Source organism: Microcebus murinus, chromosome 9, assembly GCF_040939455.1.
Source record: "Microcebus murinus isolate Inina chromosome 9, M.murinus_Inina_mat1.0, whole genome shotgun sequence".
Taxonomy (NCBI): domain Eukaryota; kingdom Metazoa; phylum Chordata; class Mammalia; order Primates; family Cheirogaleidae; genus Microcebus; species Microcebus murinus.
Window position 1 is genome coordinate 98856187 of NC_134112.1, and position 17618 is coordinate 98873804.

The 17618-nt window shown below is 40.5% G+C and overlaps 1 protein-coding gene and 1 long non-coding RNA gene across 2 annotated transcripts in view; both read left to right on the forward strand.

Annotated features, from left to right (window-relative positions):
- Positions 1-1104: 1104 nt before the first annotated feature.
- Positions 1105-1854, forward strand: LOC142872953 (uncharacterized). The gene is made up of 2 exons (XR_012921061.1): positions 1105-1287; positions 1449-1854. It is a non-coding gene; the product is annotated as an uncharacterized LOC142872953 (long non-coding RNA).
- A 10057-nt stretch (positions 1855-11911) lies between these two features.
- Positions 11912-17618, forward strand: part of GALNTL5 (polypeptide N-acetylgalactosaminyltransferase like 5) — a 29327-nt gene continuing 23620 nt past the window's right edge. Inside the window, exons 1-3 of the mRNA XM_076006234.1 lie at positions 11912-11998; positions 12203-12251; positions 14077-14197. Coding sequence (XP_075862349.1) covers positions 11912-11998; positions 12203-12251; positions 14077-14197 — 257 coding nt within the window. The remainder of the gene's footprint in view (positions 11999-12202; positions 12252-14076; positions 14198-17618) is intronic.

Here is a 17618-nt window from a genome sequence, read left to right on the forward strand (position 1 = left end):
CCATCTATCTGCCCCAGGAGGTCATTATTCCTTATTATATCTGCCCCAGGAGGTCATTATTGCCCAACCATTAATGCCCCACGAGATCATTATTGACCACTGTATCTGCCACACGAGGTCAGTATTGCCCATTGTATCATCCCAGGGGTCACTATTGCCCAACCATCTGCCCCATGAGGTCATTATTGCCCAAGGTGTTTGCCCCAGGAGATCATTGTTGCCCACTGTGTCTGTCCCGGGAGGCCATTACTACAAAACAATCTGCTCCAGGAGGTCATTACTGTCCAGTGTATCTGCCCAAGGAGATCATTATTGCACATGGTATCTGCCCCAGAGATTATTATAGCCCACCACTTGCCCCAGGAGGTCATTACTGCCCAGTATATCTGCCCCAGGTGTTCAATATTGCCCATGATATCTGCCCGAGGAGGTCATTATTGCCCAGCCATCTGCCCCAGGAGGGCAATAGTGACCAAGGTATTTGCCCAGGAGATCATTGTTGCCCACTGTGTCTGCCCCAGGAGGTCATTATTGCCCAATATGTCTGCCCCTTGAGGTCATTATTGCTCATTGTATCTGCCCCAGAAGGTCATTACTCCAACCATGTGCCCCATGAGGTCCTTATTGCCCACTGTATTTGCCCCATTATGTCATTATTGCCCAACCATCTGTTTGAGGAGGTCATTGTTGCCCAATGTATCTACACAAGTGTATTCCCCAGGAGGTCATTTTCACCCCCTTTGTTGGCCCCAGGTGGTCATTATTGTCCACCTATCAGCCCCAGAGGTTATTACATCCCATTATGTCTGCCCCAGGAGGTCATTATTCCCCAGGCATCTCTCCTAGGAGATAAGTATCCCATTTTTTCAGCCCTAGTAGGTAACTACTGCCCATTGTATCAGCCCCAGGAGGTCAGTATTGCCCACCTATTGCTTCCTAGAGGTCATTTTTGTCCATGTGTTGGCTCCAGTAGGTCATTTTATTCCATCCAGATGCCCCAGGAGGTCATTATAGCCTTATCCTTCTGCCCTAGGAACTCATTATACAACTACGTGCCCCAGAGGTCATTATTACTTAGTGTATCTGCCCCAGGAGGTCATTGTTGCCAACGTATCTGCCCCAGGTGGTCAGCGTTGTTCATGGCTTCTGCCCTAGGAGGTCAGTTTGGGGAGGTTATGTAGGGGCCCCAACACAGCCTGTTCCTCTCACAGGCTTTCAAGGAGATGTATGGTTCCAGGAAAATGACTGAGTCGCCTACTCGAAGAACAGACGGTCAATTCTGCTCAGGTATGTTAAAAAAGAAAGTTCAGAAGCATTTGGCGAACTCCTGTACTAACATACAAGTATGATTTTCAGTCATGGAGTAAAAATTAAAAGGCAGTTGGATAAGCTTCCGGCTAATCCTTACGTTTCTTGGGGTATTCTGAAAGTCTGTTCTTTTTCTTCAGATTATTCCTGAAGAGATCAAAGTTATGCGTAGCCTATAGAAGGGAGACACCCTGGATTTTGACCTAAGAAGAGGCCTTCCCTACTTCCTCAGCCGAGAGGAGGATTTTCAGTCTCTCCCAAAGGGCCCCTTGAACTCTGGAACTCCTGGATTCCGCCTGTGAGCTGGAGGGGCTGTCGATGCGCTGTGTGATGTCAGCAGGCTTTGTGAGGCACCCGACGCTGCATTATGAGCACTACAGCGCAACAGGGCCACCCAGCACGGTCAGGTGTTGCCTGGCATCCAGGCACCTCAAATTCTGCCATCCAGAAAAATATTACATCTTTCGGATCCTTTGTCATATCCTGCCTGACTTCAGCTATGTCTGTGCCTGGGAAGTACATCAGTCACAAAGCAGCTAGCGCAGGTATCTCCTGGGAGGTGGGCACGGGGATGGGAGCCCTTCCCCTCCCACCAGGGGAAGCAGCACGTCCAATAACTGACTCCTGCTGGGACATCAGCTCTGCGGATGAGGATTAAGAAGACTTACTTGATTTTTTTTTTAAGGGGGGAGCAGCACCAGGCTGGTTATGCCATCCTAAAGGTGGATTGGACATGGCGATAGCTTTGAAAAACAGGGCCAATTTTCATTATATGTTTCTTTATGGTCTTAAAATGTATACCAAGTGAACGTATTACTTATTAAAAAAGAAATCAGTAGTGGCCAGGCGCGGTGGCTCACGCCTGTAATCCTAGCACTCTGGGAGGCCGAAGCAGGCAGATTGAGCTCAGGAGTTCGAGACCAGCCTGAGCAAGAGCGAGACCCCATCTCTACTAAAAAAATAGAAAGAAATTAGCTGGACAACTGAAAAATACATATCTATATAAAAAAATTAGCCGGGCACGGTGGCACATTCCTGTAGTCCCAGCTCCTTGGGAGGCTGAGGCAGGAGGATTGATTGAGTCCAGGAGTTTGAGGTTGCTGTGAGCTAAGCTAATGTCACAGCACTCTAGCCCAGGCAACAGAGTGAGACTTTGTCTCAAAAAAAAAAAAAAAAATCAATTAAAAGAAGAAACCTTAGTATCAGAAAGTCATAGATCTGGTATGGAGATCAGTGCTAAGATTGTCCTAGGAACTGGGGCTGATTGTTTACAGAATAATCAGTTGTGACAGAATCTAAAGCATGATCATGTTTTCCCGACTCTAAAGACTCACATTTTAAAGCAAACTGTGGAGAGAGCTGACTCCTCTGATGTGTGGCCTTTCCACAAGCCCTGTGTCACCCAAAGCCCTGAGCTGCTTGTTTCCACTTCAGAGTCCTCCCCCTGCACGCTGTGGGCCATGACGTCTTCTGCCTTTCCAAAGTGTCACCACAAGTCCAATAACTTCCTGTCTCCCAAGCACATGTTAACATCGTTAGCTTTATTTATATTCGTTGAGTCAGGATGGAGATGAAACAGACACATGTGTTCAGTCTCTAGCATCTTTAAAGGAAGGCTCTCAAGAGCTTCTTCCTTTTTTGATGAATTATGAACAGCTTAAAACCTAAGGGAAACACAGAGAAAAGTATCGTAAACGCTGTGTTGCACCCATCAGCTCTGTCAAACCATATAATTTTGGCTTGTTTTCTTCAGAGCTTTTTGAAAAATAAGCAGTAAGAACACCAGGGTAGGAGCCCCTTGTTCTCCCCGGCACCTGCCCCAGCGACAGTCGCTGTTGCAAATCTGCGTACATCACTCCCAGGCGTGGTTTTTCCATGCATTTGCTACATGTGAGAATGTCCATAAACCATCCATAAACCATCGTACTGCTTCTCGTGTTTTCCAAACTTACATCATACCCTGCTTGGGTTTTGCACATTATGTATTTTAGATTTTACAACATTACATATGTATCACTAGTTGATCCATTTTCATTATTGAATGAAGAGCTTCATTTTATCAATTCTATTAAGGGAAATGTTAAACTGTGTCTAGTTTTTCACTATTACAAATGTTACTTCAATAAACATTCTTGTACACATCTCATGATGCATCTCTATAGGTGAGAGACATGTCTTATTTAATGAGTCTCTTTAGGATAGATTCCTAAGAATGGAACTGCTTTATCATACTGCATAGTTAGGTATCTTCAACTTAACTAGGTACTGCCAAATTGATTATACCAATGTACAGTGGACCACAGTTCCCATGGCCCACTTTCTCTCCAGCATGTGACATTGTGTGTTTTTACATTTTTAACAACCTGACTGGTGTCAAATAAGAGTTTTAGAGACCTGTGCTCTCTCTCCAAGATGGATTGGGCACGGACTAGGGGTGAGTAAGCCTTCGTCACCTTATTTCCTGTATGCACAGATGTATGTGCCAGTGGCTTTAAATGATGCTGTGTGCTTTATAAACATGTTATACACTTTGGTGTTAAGTTTTCTTATTAATATCAATTTTAAGAGGTTTGTGCTATGCTGGGTGTGGTGGCTCACACCTGTAATCTTAGCACTTTGGGAGGTTGAAGTGGGAAGATTGCTTGAGGCCAAAAGTCTGAGGTTGCAGTAAGCTATAATGGCGTCACTACACTCTAGCCTGGGTGACAGAGTGAGACCCTGTCTCAAAAGAAAAAAAAAAAACACAAATAAATAAAGCATGCTAATATAAAAAAAAGGTACACTTTATGTATGTAAGGACTGATATCTGTCTTTAAAACACTGAAAATTGAATTCAAGCCAAGTAGATGATCATCTATAAACCATTGGACTATCTAATACTGCTTCTCTTAAATCATTCTGATTTAGGAAATTAAAAAATGGATCATGGATGACACTAAGTTTACAATGAGAAAGGTTATAATTCCATGTTTATTCTGTGTGTCCTTGACATTTGGGATCTGGGCAACTCTGTTTTCAATGTATATGCACCATAACCATGCGAGCGACCATCAGAACAGAAGCCAGGAGCCTATATCAGCTTGGTCCCTTGGACAAAATGTGCAGCAACAAATTATCCATGACTCAGAGCAAATATCAAAACCACATGTAAAAGTCAAACATGAGCCTGAAGAACTGCAACCATTGGTTATATCTAGTAAGTATTTTGATTTTCTCTGTTAGCCATTTAAAAAAAAAGTATACCACAAATTTAAAATTTGGAAGAGGAAGAGAATGTCCTCTTTAGAGCAATTTAATTTTTAAATTATGAATATTTTATATATGCATAAATTTATACACAGAAAGTAAAGCAGGCTTTACTTACCACTTACATTTAACTTTTTACTTACCACTTACATTTAACATTTTTATGTAATTTGCTATATTTGCTTCAGATAGCTTTCAGTTTTGCAAATAAATCAATTTTACTAGGTACAGTAAAACCTTTACCCCCTCCTTCCCCCCCACAACCTCAGAGCTTGTAGCTAACCTAAAGGGATGGGTTTCTTTCTCATGCATGTCTTTTCCACTTCCTCTGTATCTTATCCCTAAGCAAAATATAATATTATGTATTTTTAATATATTTGTAGATATTCTGATGTATGTATCTTTTGGGAACTTGTTTTTTCACTCATAGTTTTATTTGTAAGAGTTTGTGCCATGTTCATGCGCATGAAGACCTACCATGTTTCCCCGAAAATAAGACGGAGTTTTATATTTATTTTTCCTTAAGAAGACACCCTAGGGCTTATTTTCAGGGGATGTGTGATTTTTTTTAAGTACGATACAACAATCTATATTTATTCAAATATAGTTAAGTTATCTTCTTCTGGAACATCATCGTAACTCTCCAAACCCTGAATTCCATCCTGAATTTCTTGCGACTCTATTTCCTTTAGAACCATTGGCCCCAATCTCTCATGCCGAGCACTAGAGCTCTCATGGGGCAGATGAGAAGAGCTGCTCGTCTTCTTTATCGCTCCTCGAGGAAATGCATGGGTTGTGCAGATATACTGGATAGCCACACCCATCACTAGGTCTTATTTTCGGGGTGGGGCTTCTATTGTGCAAATGCTTAGAAATCCTGCTAGGGCTTATTTTATGGGTAGGTCTTATTTTCGGGGAAACATGGTAGTTTACCAAAATTAACCCGAACAAAGAAATTAAAGGTAGAAATTAAAGCCTTAAGGAACAGGCCTCCATTCTGTGGCTCTCCTACTAGATGACCAGGTGTTGGCCCAAACCCCACCCCACAACTGGAGCCTGTGGCCCACAAGAGCCCCTCTGCAGCTCCCCTACCCTTTTCTCTTAGGTCACACCCTAATTCTGGCTTTTAGAGTCCTACCGCTCACAGGGATGAGCCCCCAGGGGAGCAGTGTTGCTTTCTGGAATGGGAGGGGACCCCCCTTCTCTGCCATATGAAACAAGTCTTGCGACAACATGAGATTGTTCCAGGCACCAGAGGGCACATATGGGTTTGGAACTGAGGCTCCAGCTAGTAGCAGTCACTTGCCTGTCCTCTTGTCTGGGGCAGATTTCTGCAAAAACTTCAGCTGTGGTCAGTGGGTAGTCATAGAGTCCAAGGATGCTGGTCTTCTTACAATCTCTATCTTAGACACATGTTTAATAGCCGTGGGTATCATTTATTTATAAAGCTTTTAGAAAAATACTTAAAAACAGAAGCAAAAAAGTGAAAATCAGCCATCATCTTTAGCACTTAAATGCATACATACATATGTATGTGCATATATATTATATATATATATGAGAAATTCCTTCCTTCATTCTTACCCCAAACAGGTGAATGCTTAACAGTTTGATGTGTACCACATTTTTTCTGTGACTTTACATGTGATTTGCTTTAATGATACATTATAGTATAATAATCTCTTTAGCTAAATACATGTAGAGGTGCCTCAATCTTTAGTAGTTGTGGAGTATGAATACATCAGATGTTATTTAGCCATTTTGCTACTGATGGACATTAGGTCGTTTCCTATTTTCTTACAGTTGCAAGCTGATGCAGGGAACTTCCTTTATGGTACATACACATAAGGAGAAACAAACATTTAATGTCATATTCATGCGGAACAGATTCCTAAAAATTGGAGTGCTAAACCATGGGGCACAGGCATTTTTTTAAGTTTTGGTAGAAACTGCTAAATTACTCTCCACCAGTGTAACCAGTTTACTTTTCCACTAATGGTGAAGGAGAGAAAGGATTTCCCCGTTACCCTGGCTGACTCCAGACGCTATCATATGTTTAATTTGTAGTCTACGCTTATTAGTTAGGGGGTGCAGGGACCTTGCCATGTGCACTCTGACCCTCGGGTGCCTATGCCCCTCCCCCCCCACCTCTCAGGATGCTTTCTGCTCAGGAGATCTCTGCTCTCAACTCTCTGTTTTACTTTTTGTCACCACGTCCTCTGATGACTGTACACTGTGTTTAGGAATTCTCACTTGTCCTCTATTTTGTATTTATAAGTCTTCTCACCCCACTTAATGTTAGTTCCCTAAAAGGGAGAGGTTCTGCACAAGAAGTTGCCTCCCAGGTCCAGATGAGAGAGATTTGAAGGCCTGAGCATTCCAGGCATAGAAACTGAGCAGAGGGCAAGACCACAGAAGCCAGAGCACCTAAGTGGAGGCGGCCCGTTGTGGATTTGTAATCTCAGTAATTCCCCCACAGAGAAACTCAGAAACAAAACCTTTTTGGTTTTGTGTATTTTTTTTTTTAACCCCATCCTTGCCCTGGGAACAGCTTCTTTCGTTCTGACAACTTGACGACATTGTTGTGTTTTTATTTTTATCTTTTTGAAGATATATTCTGGCCTTTAAATTCTAAACTCTTTTCTTTGAAGGATTGATTTTCCAATTGCTTTTTAAAATATGAGCATAGCAAAGTTATATCTTAGAATATTAGTCTTTGTTCTTTATATTGTATATTGCTGTGAAAATTTCACTCCAGATTAATGTGTGTAGAATTTTATATAAATGGAATCATAAAATATATACTCTTTCTTGTCTGGCTTTCTTCAATCAGCATATTTATTTTGAGATTCATGTTGCTGCATTTGGCAGTAGTTCATTCTGTTTTATTGTTGAGCGGTATGTTCCACTGAATGAATATACCACAATTTATCAATTCACCTGTTGACGAACATTTGAGTTGTTTCTGGCTTTTGGCTATCATAAACAGTGCTGATATGAATACTGGAATATAAGTCTTTGTTGTTTCTCTTAGGTAAATGCCTAAGTATGGGATGACTGGGTCATGTGGTGTATGCTCAACCTAAAGAAAATGCAAACTGTCCACCTAAGTACTGTGCCACTTTATACGAGTTTATGAGAATTCTATTTTCTCTAGATCTCTGCAAACACTTGACATGGTCCAGTCTTTAAATTTTAGCTATTATAATGGGTGATTAATAGTATTTAATATCATTGTGGTCTTAACTTGTATTCCCCTGATAACTAATAATTTTTGTGCACCTTTTCATGTGCTTAATGAACACCCACATATCTTCTTTTGTAAATTATCTTGAAGCTTCTGTCCATTTTTAAATCGGAATGTTTGTCTTATTGACTTTTAGGACTCCTTTATACATTCTGGATTCAAGTCCCTTGATATTTTTGCACAAGTCTATGGCTTGTCTTTGTATTCTCTTTTTTTTTAGACAGAGTCTCGCTTTGTTGTCCAGGCTAGAGTGAGTGCCGTGGCGTCAGCCTAGCTCACAGCAACCTCAAACTCCTGGGCTCGAGCGATCCTTCTGCCTCAGCCTCCCGAGTAGCATGCGCCACCATGCCCGGCTAATTTTTTATCTATATATCAGTTGGCCAATTAATTTCTTTCTATTTATAGTAGAGACGGGGTCTCGCTCTTGCTCAGGCTGGTTTTGAACTCCTGACCTTGAGCAATCCGCCCCGCCTGGGCCTCCCAGAGAGCTAGGATTACAGGCGTGAGCCACCGCGCCGGCCTTGTATTCTCTTTTGAATGGTTTTATTCAAAACACAATTTTACATTTTGATGATGTTCAATTCATCACATTTTCTTGTATGGTTCATGATTTTTATGTTTTATCTAAGAAACCTTAGCTTACTCCAAGTTCACAAAGCTTTCATTCTGTTTTCTTGGAGAAGTTTTAAAGTATACAGAGGCTGGGTGCAATTGGCTGGGTGCATCCCACCACTTTGGGAAGCTGAGGCAGAGGATTGCTTGAGGCCAGGAATTCAAGACCAGCCTGGACAACATAGCAAGACCGCCATCTCTACAAAAAATAAAAAATTAGTCAGGTGTGGTGATGTGTATCTGTAGTCCCAGCTACTTGGGAGGCTGAGGCAGGGAGATTGCTTGAGCCCAGGAGTTCAAGGTTGCAGTGAGCTGTGGTTGGTCCACTATATTCCAGCCTGGGCAAAAATTATTTTTAATTAAAAAATAAAATAAAATTTTTAAAAATTAAGTATATGGATATCCAGTTGATCAAGTACCATTTTTTGAAAAACTGCCTTATCCCCACGTTGGCAGCTTTGTTAAGAATCAATTGACCAAGCCGGGCGCGGTGGCTCACGCCTGTAATCCTAGCTCTCTGGGAGGCTGAGGCGGGCGGATTGCTCGAGGTCGGGAGTTCGAAACCAGCCTGAGCAAGAGCGAGACCCCCGTCTCTACTATAAATAGAAAGAAACTAATTGGCCAACTAATATATATATAGAAAAAATTAGCCGGGCATGGTGGCTCATGCCTGTAGTCCCAGCTACTTGGGAGGCTGAGACAGAAGGATCGCTTGAGCCCAGGAGTTTGAGGTTGCTGTGAGCTAGGCTGACGCCATGGCACTCACTCTAGCCTGGGTAACAAAGCAAGACTCTGTCTCTAAAAAAAAAAAAAAAAAAAGAATCAATTGACCATTTTTGTGCAGATTTATTTCCGAACTCTGTTCTGGTTATTTTAAAAATTATTTGGGTTATTCTGAATCTTTTGCTTATCCATATAAATTTTAGAAACAGCTTGTCAATTTCTACCCCAGAAAACCTGCTGGCATTTTAAATGGAATTGCACTGGGGAGAATTGACATCTTCAGAATATTGCTTTAACTGCATCTCACATATTTTGTTATGTTACATTTTTATTCAGTTCTATGTATTTTTGTATTTCCATTAAGCCTTTCTCTTTGGATTATTTGGATTATTACTTTCTGTTACTGATATCCAGTGTGATTCCATTATGGTCAGGAAATACACTCTCTGATTTGATTCTTTTACATTTCTGGGGGTTTGTTTTATGATCCAGGATATACTCTGTCTTGGTGAGTGTTCCATGGATGCTGAAAATATATATTCTGCTATTGTCAGGTACCGTGTTCCCTGTATATGTCAATTAGATCCTGTTGATTATATTGTTTAATTCTATATCCTTGCTGATTTTTTGGCTAGTAGTTCTATTAATTGCTAAGAGTAATAGATTGTTGAAGATCTCAGCTATAATTGTGAATTTTTTCTGTTTCTCCTTTCAACTCTATCAGGTTTTGCTTAATGGTTTTTCAGCCTCTATTGTTTGGTGCACAGTCGACCCTTGAACAACATGGGTGAATAAGGGCATCACCCCCCCAATCCCCGCACAGTCAAAAATCCACGTATAACTTTTTTTCTTTATTCTTTTTTTTTTTTGAGACAGAGTCTCGCTCTGTTGCCCTGGCTAGAGTGCTGTGGTGTCAACCTAGCTCACAGCAACCTCAAACTCCTGGCTCAAGCGATCCTTCTGCCTCAGCCTCCTGAGTAGCTGGGACTACAGGCATGCGCCACCATGCCCGGCTAATTAATTTTTTCTATATATTTTTAGTTGGCCAACTAATTTCTTTCTATTTTTAGTAGAGACGGTGTCTTGCTCTTGCTCAGACTGGTCTCAAACTCCTGACCTTGAGCGATCCTTCCTCCTCGGCCTCCCAGAAAGCTGGGATTACAGGCGTGAGCCTGGCCTGCCGTTATTTTGTTTTGTGTTTTTGTTTTTTTTGAGACAGAGTCTCACTTTGTTGCCCAGGCTAGAGTGAGTGCTGTGGCGTCAGCCTAGCTCACAGCAACCTCAAACTCCTGGGCTCAAGCAATCCTCCTGCCTCAGCCTCCCGAGTAGCTGGGACTACAGGCATGCACCACCATGCCCGGCTAATTCTTTCTATATATTTTTAGTTGACCAATTAATTTCTTTCTATTTATAGTAGAAATGGGGTCTCGCTCTTGTTCAGGCTGGTTTCGAACTCCTGATCTCGAGCAATCCGCCCGCCTCGGCCTCCCAGAGTGCTAGGATTACAGGCGTGAGCCACAGCGCCTGGCCTGGCGTTATTTCTTATAGCGCTTTTTCAATCCTATTTTCCCTCCTCTCATTCTGTAACTCCTATAATATGAATTTAACTCCCTTGTTATCCCACAGGTCCCTGAGACTCTCTTCATTTTTTTCAGTTCATTTTCTCTGTTGTTCACATTGGGTACATTCTATTGATCTGTCCTTAAGTTCACTGAGTCTATCCTTTGTATCACTCTATTAGTAAGCTCATCCTTACTTTTAGTAAGTGAGTTTATTTAGATCATTGTATTATTCAGTTCTATAATTTCCATTTGGTTCTTTTTATATAATTTCCATTTCTTTGCTGAGATTTTTTTACTCATTTGTTTCAAGCATTTTTATGATAGCTCCTTTAACATCCTAATCAAATAATTCCAACCTCTGATTCATCTCAGTGTTAGCATTTGTTGATTATCTTTTCATTCAGTTTGCAATCTTCCTGGTTCTTGCTAGGACAAATGATTTTTTATTGTATCCTGGACATTTTATTTTATTTTATTTTCTAAATTTCAAATACATTCTTTTTTAATTTTTTTTTTATTTTTGAGACAGTCTCTCACTTTGTTGCCCAGGCTAGAGAGTGCCGTAGCATCAGCCTAGCTCACAGCAACCTCAATCTCCTGGGCTCAAGCAATCCTTCTGCCTCAGCCTCCCAAGTAGCTAGGACTACAGGCATGCGCCACCATGCCCAGCTAATTTTTTCTATGTATATTAGTTGGCCAATTAATTTCTTTCTATTTGTATAGTAGAGACAGGGTCTCACTCTTGCTCAGGCTGGTTTTGAACTCCTGACCTTGAGCAATCCTCCTGCCTCGGCCTCCCAGAGTGCTAGGATTACAGGTGTGAGCCACTGCGCCCGGCTTGGACATTTTAGATGTTGTGAGACTTTGGATCCTATTTAAGCTTCTTTTTGGTAGACAGTCTCCCTGCATGCCTGAGATGGAGCAAAGGGATCACGTGAGGGTATATGTTCAGCTTCCTGCTGGGCCCGTGCACACCACCCAGTACATTGCCTCATTGCAGATGGATGGAGTAGACGTTGCCCTTTGGCTGCCCCAATACCATCCCTGTGAAATGGGGCAGTGACTTGCATGACATTGTCATCTCTGAGTTCAGCTCCCTGCTAGACCCTGCTGACACCAAGGGGAAGATGCGGGAAGCAGAATGTCAACTAGCATGCCTCTCATCCCCTTGTTCTGCCTCATTGACACCAAATAGGAGAGGCTCAGTTCCCCAATGGGCCTCGCTGGCACCAGGGAAGGCGAGAAGTGCAATATCAACTACCTTGACTTACATCACCTGTTTCTCTCTTGTTGCTGCCAGGTGGGGTGGGGGGTAGAAGTTCAGCTCCCCACTGACCCCTGCACACACCAAGGGCTTGGAGAACGTGGAGTGCCACTAGACTGACCTCACAGAACTTTGCAGAACCTCGCTAATTCTAATTGCTGCCAGGTGGGGTTGGAGGCTCACCACGCCACTGACACTAACTTAAGGAGAATTGGAATGTCACCTTCTTCCACCAGGTAGTGCTGTGGAAGACCAGTTTCCGCTGAGCCTGCCGACACCACCCGGACAGGTAATGAGAACGTGCCTGCATCTGCTCAATGAATGATCGGGTTCTGCTCAGCCCCCATGGCATTTGACCGGACCAGGGTAGGAATTGCCAAAGGTTTCTGAGGTCAGGCTACCCTTTCTCCAGCTCTTTAGCTAGGCAAAATTGGCTTATCTTGGAGCTTTTTTCGTCTGTGCCTATTGAGATGTCCAGTTGGAGGCTTCCATGCCCCCGATCTGGGAGTTATGGGAGGCAATAAGAAAATCTGCAGGCTGGGCGCAGTGCTCATGCCTGTAATCCTAGCACTCAGGGAGGCCGAGGCGGGCGGATTGCTTGAGCTCAGGAGTTTGAGACCAGCCTGAGCAAGAGGGAGACCCCATCTTTACTAAAAAAAGAAAATACAAAAATTAGCCAGTCACCTAAAAATGAAACAAAAAATCATCCAGGCATGGTGGCACATGCCTATAGTCCCAGCTACTCGGGAGGCTGAGGCAGGAAGATCGCTTGAGCCCAGGAGTGTGAGGTTGCTGTGAGCTAGGCTGATGCCACGGCACTCTAGCCAGGGCAGCAAAGCGAGACTCGGTCTCAAAAAAAAAACCAAGAAAATCTGCAGAGCTCACCATGTCCCTCATCAAGTCCCAAGGCCGTTAGGCCACCAGCATCTTTTAGAGCCGTCCTATGTTTATCTGTTAACGTCCAGGACTTTTCAGTTGTAAGGAAGAGGATTTGGAAGGAATGGGCTGCTCCCTCTTGACCAGAACCCCCTTCAGGTATAGCCTTTTATATTAATTTTGGGAAGCACTGTGTGGGCATTTAGTTGCAGCTTTTTAATGTCACTGAGTACAAGCTCATTGCTATTAAGTATCTATTTTGACTCATATCTTTTAGTCTAAAGTGACTTTATGCTCTGTCCAGTGAATTATATACTTTTTTTTTTAGTCAGAGTCTCACTTAGTTGCCCAGGACTAGAGTGAGTGCCATGGCATCAGCCTAGCTCACAGCAACCTCAAACTCCTGGGCTGAAGCAATCCTCCTGCCTCAGCCTCCCGAGCAGCTGGGACTACAGGCACGTGCCACCATGCCAGCTAATTTTTTCTATATATTTTTAGCTGTTCAATTAATTTCTTTATATTTTTAGCAGAGACGGGGTCTCGCTCTTGCTCAGGCTGCTTTTGAACTCCTGACTTTGAGCGATCTGCCCGCCTCAGCCTCCCAGAGTGCTAGGATTACAGGTGGGAGCCACCACGTCTGGCCTATATACTTTTTTAAAAAGATATTTTGACTCTTGTATTCTTTGACTATTCTTTTGCTTTTAACCATTTTAGCTAGTTTTGTTTATATTTTATAACTACATTTTGTTTTTTTAGTCTCACCTAAAAGATTTTATCTTTTATTAATGAATTTACCCCAACTTCATTTATTGTTATGACTGATTTGGGTTGTCCTCTGTCAACTTGTTTTATTCTCGCTAATGGAATTTTAGGAGAGGGATTTCGGCTCTCGTTCTTGCCCCTTCCCTAAATCATTCTGTGACTACAATTTCACACTACGGTTGTGAATTTCACCTAATGGTTGTTTCACACTGTGGCTGAACAGTTTCCTTCCATGGAAGACTTAGTGACTGAAGAATAGCCAGTTGTTCATACTTTGTTAAAGAATCTGCTTTGATTTGTGTAAATACTCTGTTCCTACCTTTAATCTTGTCATCTGGGGGTAGTTTAGATTCCAAGAACATAACCTGTCTGATTATGAAAGGTGTGAATTCAGATTAGAGTCATTTCTGTTGTTCTGCATCAATGTGACAGCAGTAAGCCTTTACTTACGTGACTCTAATAACCTTTTCTTTCAGATGAGGATTTTAACTATTCGGACCCAGAATTTCTTGGTGGATTTTTAAAGTATGGATTTAATACCATTATCAGTAGAAGTGTGGGCTTTGAGAGAGCTGTACCAGATACCAGGCATAAAATGTATGTTCCTTCTACCTATATAGATATGTATTTAACCCGTTACTAACCAGACCCGTTACTAACCAGATGTTAATTTTAGCAAATTAGGAGTCTTATAATATGGATTCTTATTTTTAGAGCTTGAAGTCGGATAATGTCAAGATGCCATTTCAAGATTCCAATGCTCATAGTGTAGAGAATATCTTCTGCATTGGCACAGAGTGTGCTCTGGGGGGGCTCCAAGAATTGAGTCACCCACAGATCTTTTCATTAAATCACCAAGAAGGGGTTTTGGCCAAAGGAATTCATTCCTGATATAAAATGCCTTGGACAGATACCTATTTTTTCCTTCAAAGTCTGCTTTTTTAAAATTGTTCCTTCAATCATTTGTGTTGATGCATTTTTTTAAAATGTATGGTAAAATACATATAACATAAAAGTTACCATTTTTGCCACTTTTAAATGTACAATTTAGGGATATTAAGTACATTCACATTGTTGTGCAATTGTCATTACTATCCATCTCCAGAACTTTTTCATCACACCCAATGGAAACCCTGTATCCATTAAACAGCTTCCCATTTCCTCTTCCTCCCAGCCCTGACAGCAGCCATTCTACTTTGTGTCTGTATGAATTTGACAACTCTAGGTACCTCATATAAGTAGAATCATACAGTATTTGTCTTTTTCATGACTGGTTTATTTATTTCACATAGCATAAGGTCCTCAAGGCTCATCCATGTCGTAGCATGTGTTAATCCCTTTTTAAAATCTGTCAGGTTCTGATAGTTTCAGGTAAAAAGGGATGGTATTCTGCTTTAATTTTAAATGAGAAGCCCTTAAAGAGTACAGACATCTTCCACTAAAACAGACAAAGGCCAAGTTCCAGGAAACAGGAGCAAGTGGGGCACTTTGCTTCATTGCAATTTGTGTGCAACACAAACATGTGAAGCCACAAATATCATTTACGATATAGCACACTTAAGAGATGTAGTGATTGTACATAATTGCACATGACCTCTCTGGATCATAATAGAAGAAAAAGAATGTAAATTTACTCAAACCATGCAACATGACATGAATTTCATTTAGAGGACAATGTTTTACTCAACTGAATATTTAACTGCCACAAAGGTAGGTCAATATTTTTTAATGCCTTTAGGTTATGGATTTCTCTAAGTGCCACAATTTCTACCCCCTAAATCTCACTTTCTAAAATAGTGTGAGTGCCTTTGTTTCCATTCCCCACAACACGGGATTATTTGTTAGGAAAAACAGAAAGTTTAGAGATATTTGTCCAAAAAGGGAAGTGGACTTGGCTGTTTTATATTAAAAATACTAACTAATTTAATTGTAAATTTAATTCTGTATGAAGAACACTACTATGTTTATAATATATTTTAAATGCTAAGAGTAGCTACTACTATCTTGAGTCCAAGCAGATTTTCAGCCATTATTATAGTAACCATATTATTACATTAAATGGAATTTCCATTTCAGCATTGCCTTTGTTTTCTTAATTTAGTTTTTATTTCTTAATCAAAAATTAAAATTGTGTATATTTATGATGTAGAACATAATGTTTTAATATATGTATACACTGTGGAATGGCTAAATCAAGCTAATTAACATATGCACTATCTTACATACTTACCACTTTTTGTGCTAAGAGCACTTAAAATCTACTCTCTTAGCAACTTTCAAGTATACAATATGTTGTTATTTTAGGTTTCACAATGAGCGAGATCATGTGGTATTTGTCTTTCTGTGCCTGGCTTATTTCACTTAATATAATGTCCTTCAGGTTCACCCATGTTGTTGCAAACGACAAATTTTTTTCCTTCTTTTGTTAAGGCTGAATAGTATTTCATTGTATACATGTACTACATTTTCTTTATCCCTCAGCCATTGATGGACACTTAGGTTGATTCCATATCTTGGCTATTGTGAAAAATGCTGCAATGAACAAGAGTGCAGATATCTCCTCAGCATACTGAGTTTATATCCTTTGGATATATATCTAGAAGTGGGATTCCTGGGTCATACTGTTTTTTCATAATGGCTGTATTAATTTATGTTCCCACCAACAGTGTGCAAGGATTCCCTTTTCTCCACATTCTTGACAACACTTGTTAGATTTTGTCTTTTTGATAACAGCCATTCTAACAGGTGTGAAGTGGTATCTCATTGTTTTAATTTGTATTTCCCTGATGATTAGTGATGGTGATCATTTTTTCATGTACCTATTGGCCATTTACATATCCTCTTTTGAAAAATGTCTGTTCAGGTCCATTGCTGATCTTTTGATCAGGTTATTTATTTTCTTACTATTGAGTTGTTTGAGTTCCTTATATATTTTGGGTGTTAACCTTTTGTCAGATGTATGGTTTGCAAATATTTTCTCCCATTCTGTATGTTGTCTCTTCACTCTGTTGATTGTTTCCTTTGCTGTGCAAAAGCTTTTTAATTTGATGCAATCCCATTTGTCTATTTTTGCTTTTGTTGCCTGTGCTTTTGGGGTCATATTGAAAAAATCATTCCCCAGACCAATGTCAAAGAGTTTTCCCCCTATGTGTTCTTCTAATAATTTTACAGTTTCAAGTCTTATATTTAAGTTTTTAATCCATATTGAGTTGATTTTTGTATATGCTATAAGATGAGGGTCTATTTCATTCTTATGCATGTGGATATCCAGTTCTCTCAGTACCATTTGTTGAAGAGACTGTCATTTCCCCATAACATGTTCTGGGCATTGATAATCAATTGACCATAAATGCATGGATTTATTTCTGGCCTTTTTATTCTGTTCCATTGGTCTATGTGCCTGTTTTTATGCCAGTACTGTGCTGGGATTTTTTAAAAACATTATTTCTTTTTGTTTCCACACACAGCATTGACAGTGCTTGCTATTTTGGTTACTATTAATACTATAGGTTTGTAGCAGATTTTGAAATCAGGTGGTGTGATGCCTTTGGCTTTGTTCATTTTACTCAAGGTTGCTTTGGCTATTTGGGGTCTTTTGTGGTTCTATATGAATTTTAAGATTGTTTTTTTCTATTTCTCTGAAGAATGACATTGGAATTTTGATAGAAATTACATTGAATCTGTAGATCACTTTGGGTAGTATGGACATGTAAACAACATTAAATCTTCTAATCCATGAACATGTGGTATCTTTTCATTTGTGTTTTCTACAATTTATTTCATCAATGTTTCATAGTTGTCAGTGTACAGATCTTTTACCTCCTTGGTTAAATTTTTTCCTAAGTTGCTTTTTCTTTTAGCTCTTGTAAATGGGATTGTTTTCTTGATTTTTTTTTTGATACTTTGTTGTTAGTGTATAGAAAAACTATTGACTTTTTATGTTGGCTTTATATCCTATAATATAACCAAATTTTTTTATTAGTTCTAACAGTTTTTTGTGGAGCGTATAGGGTTTTCT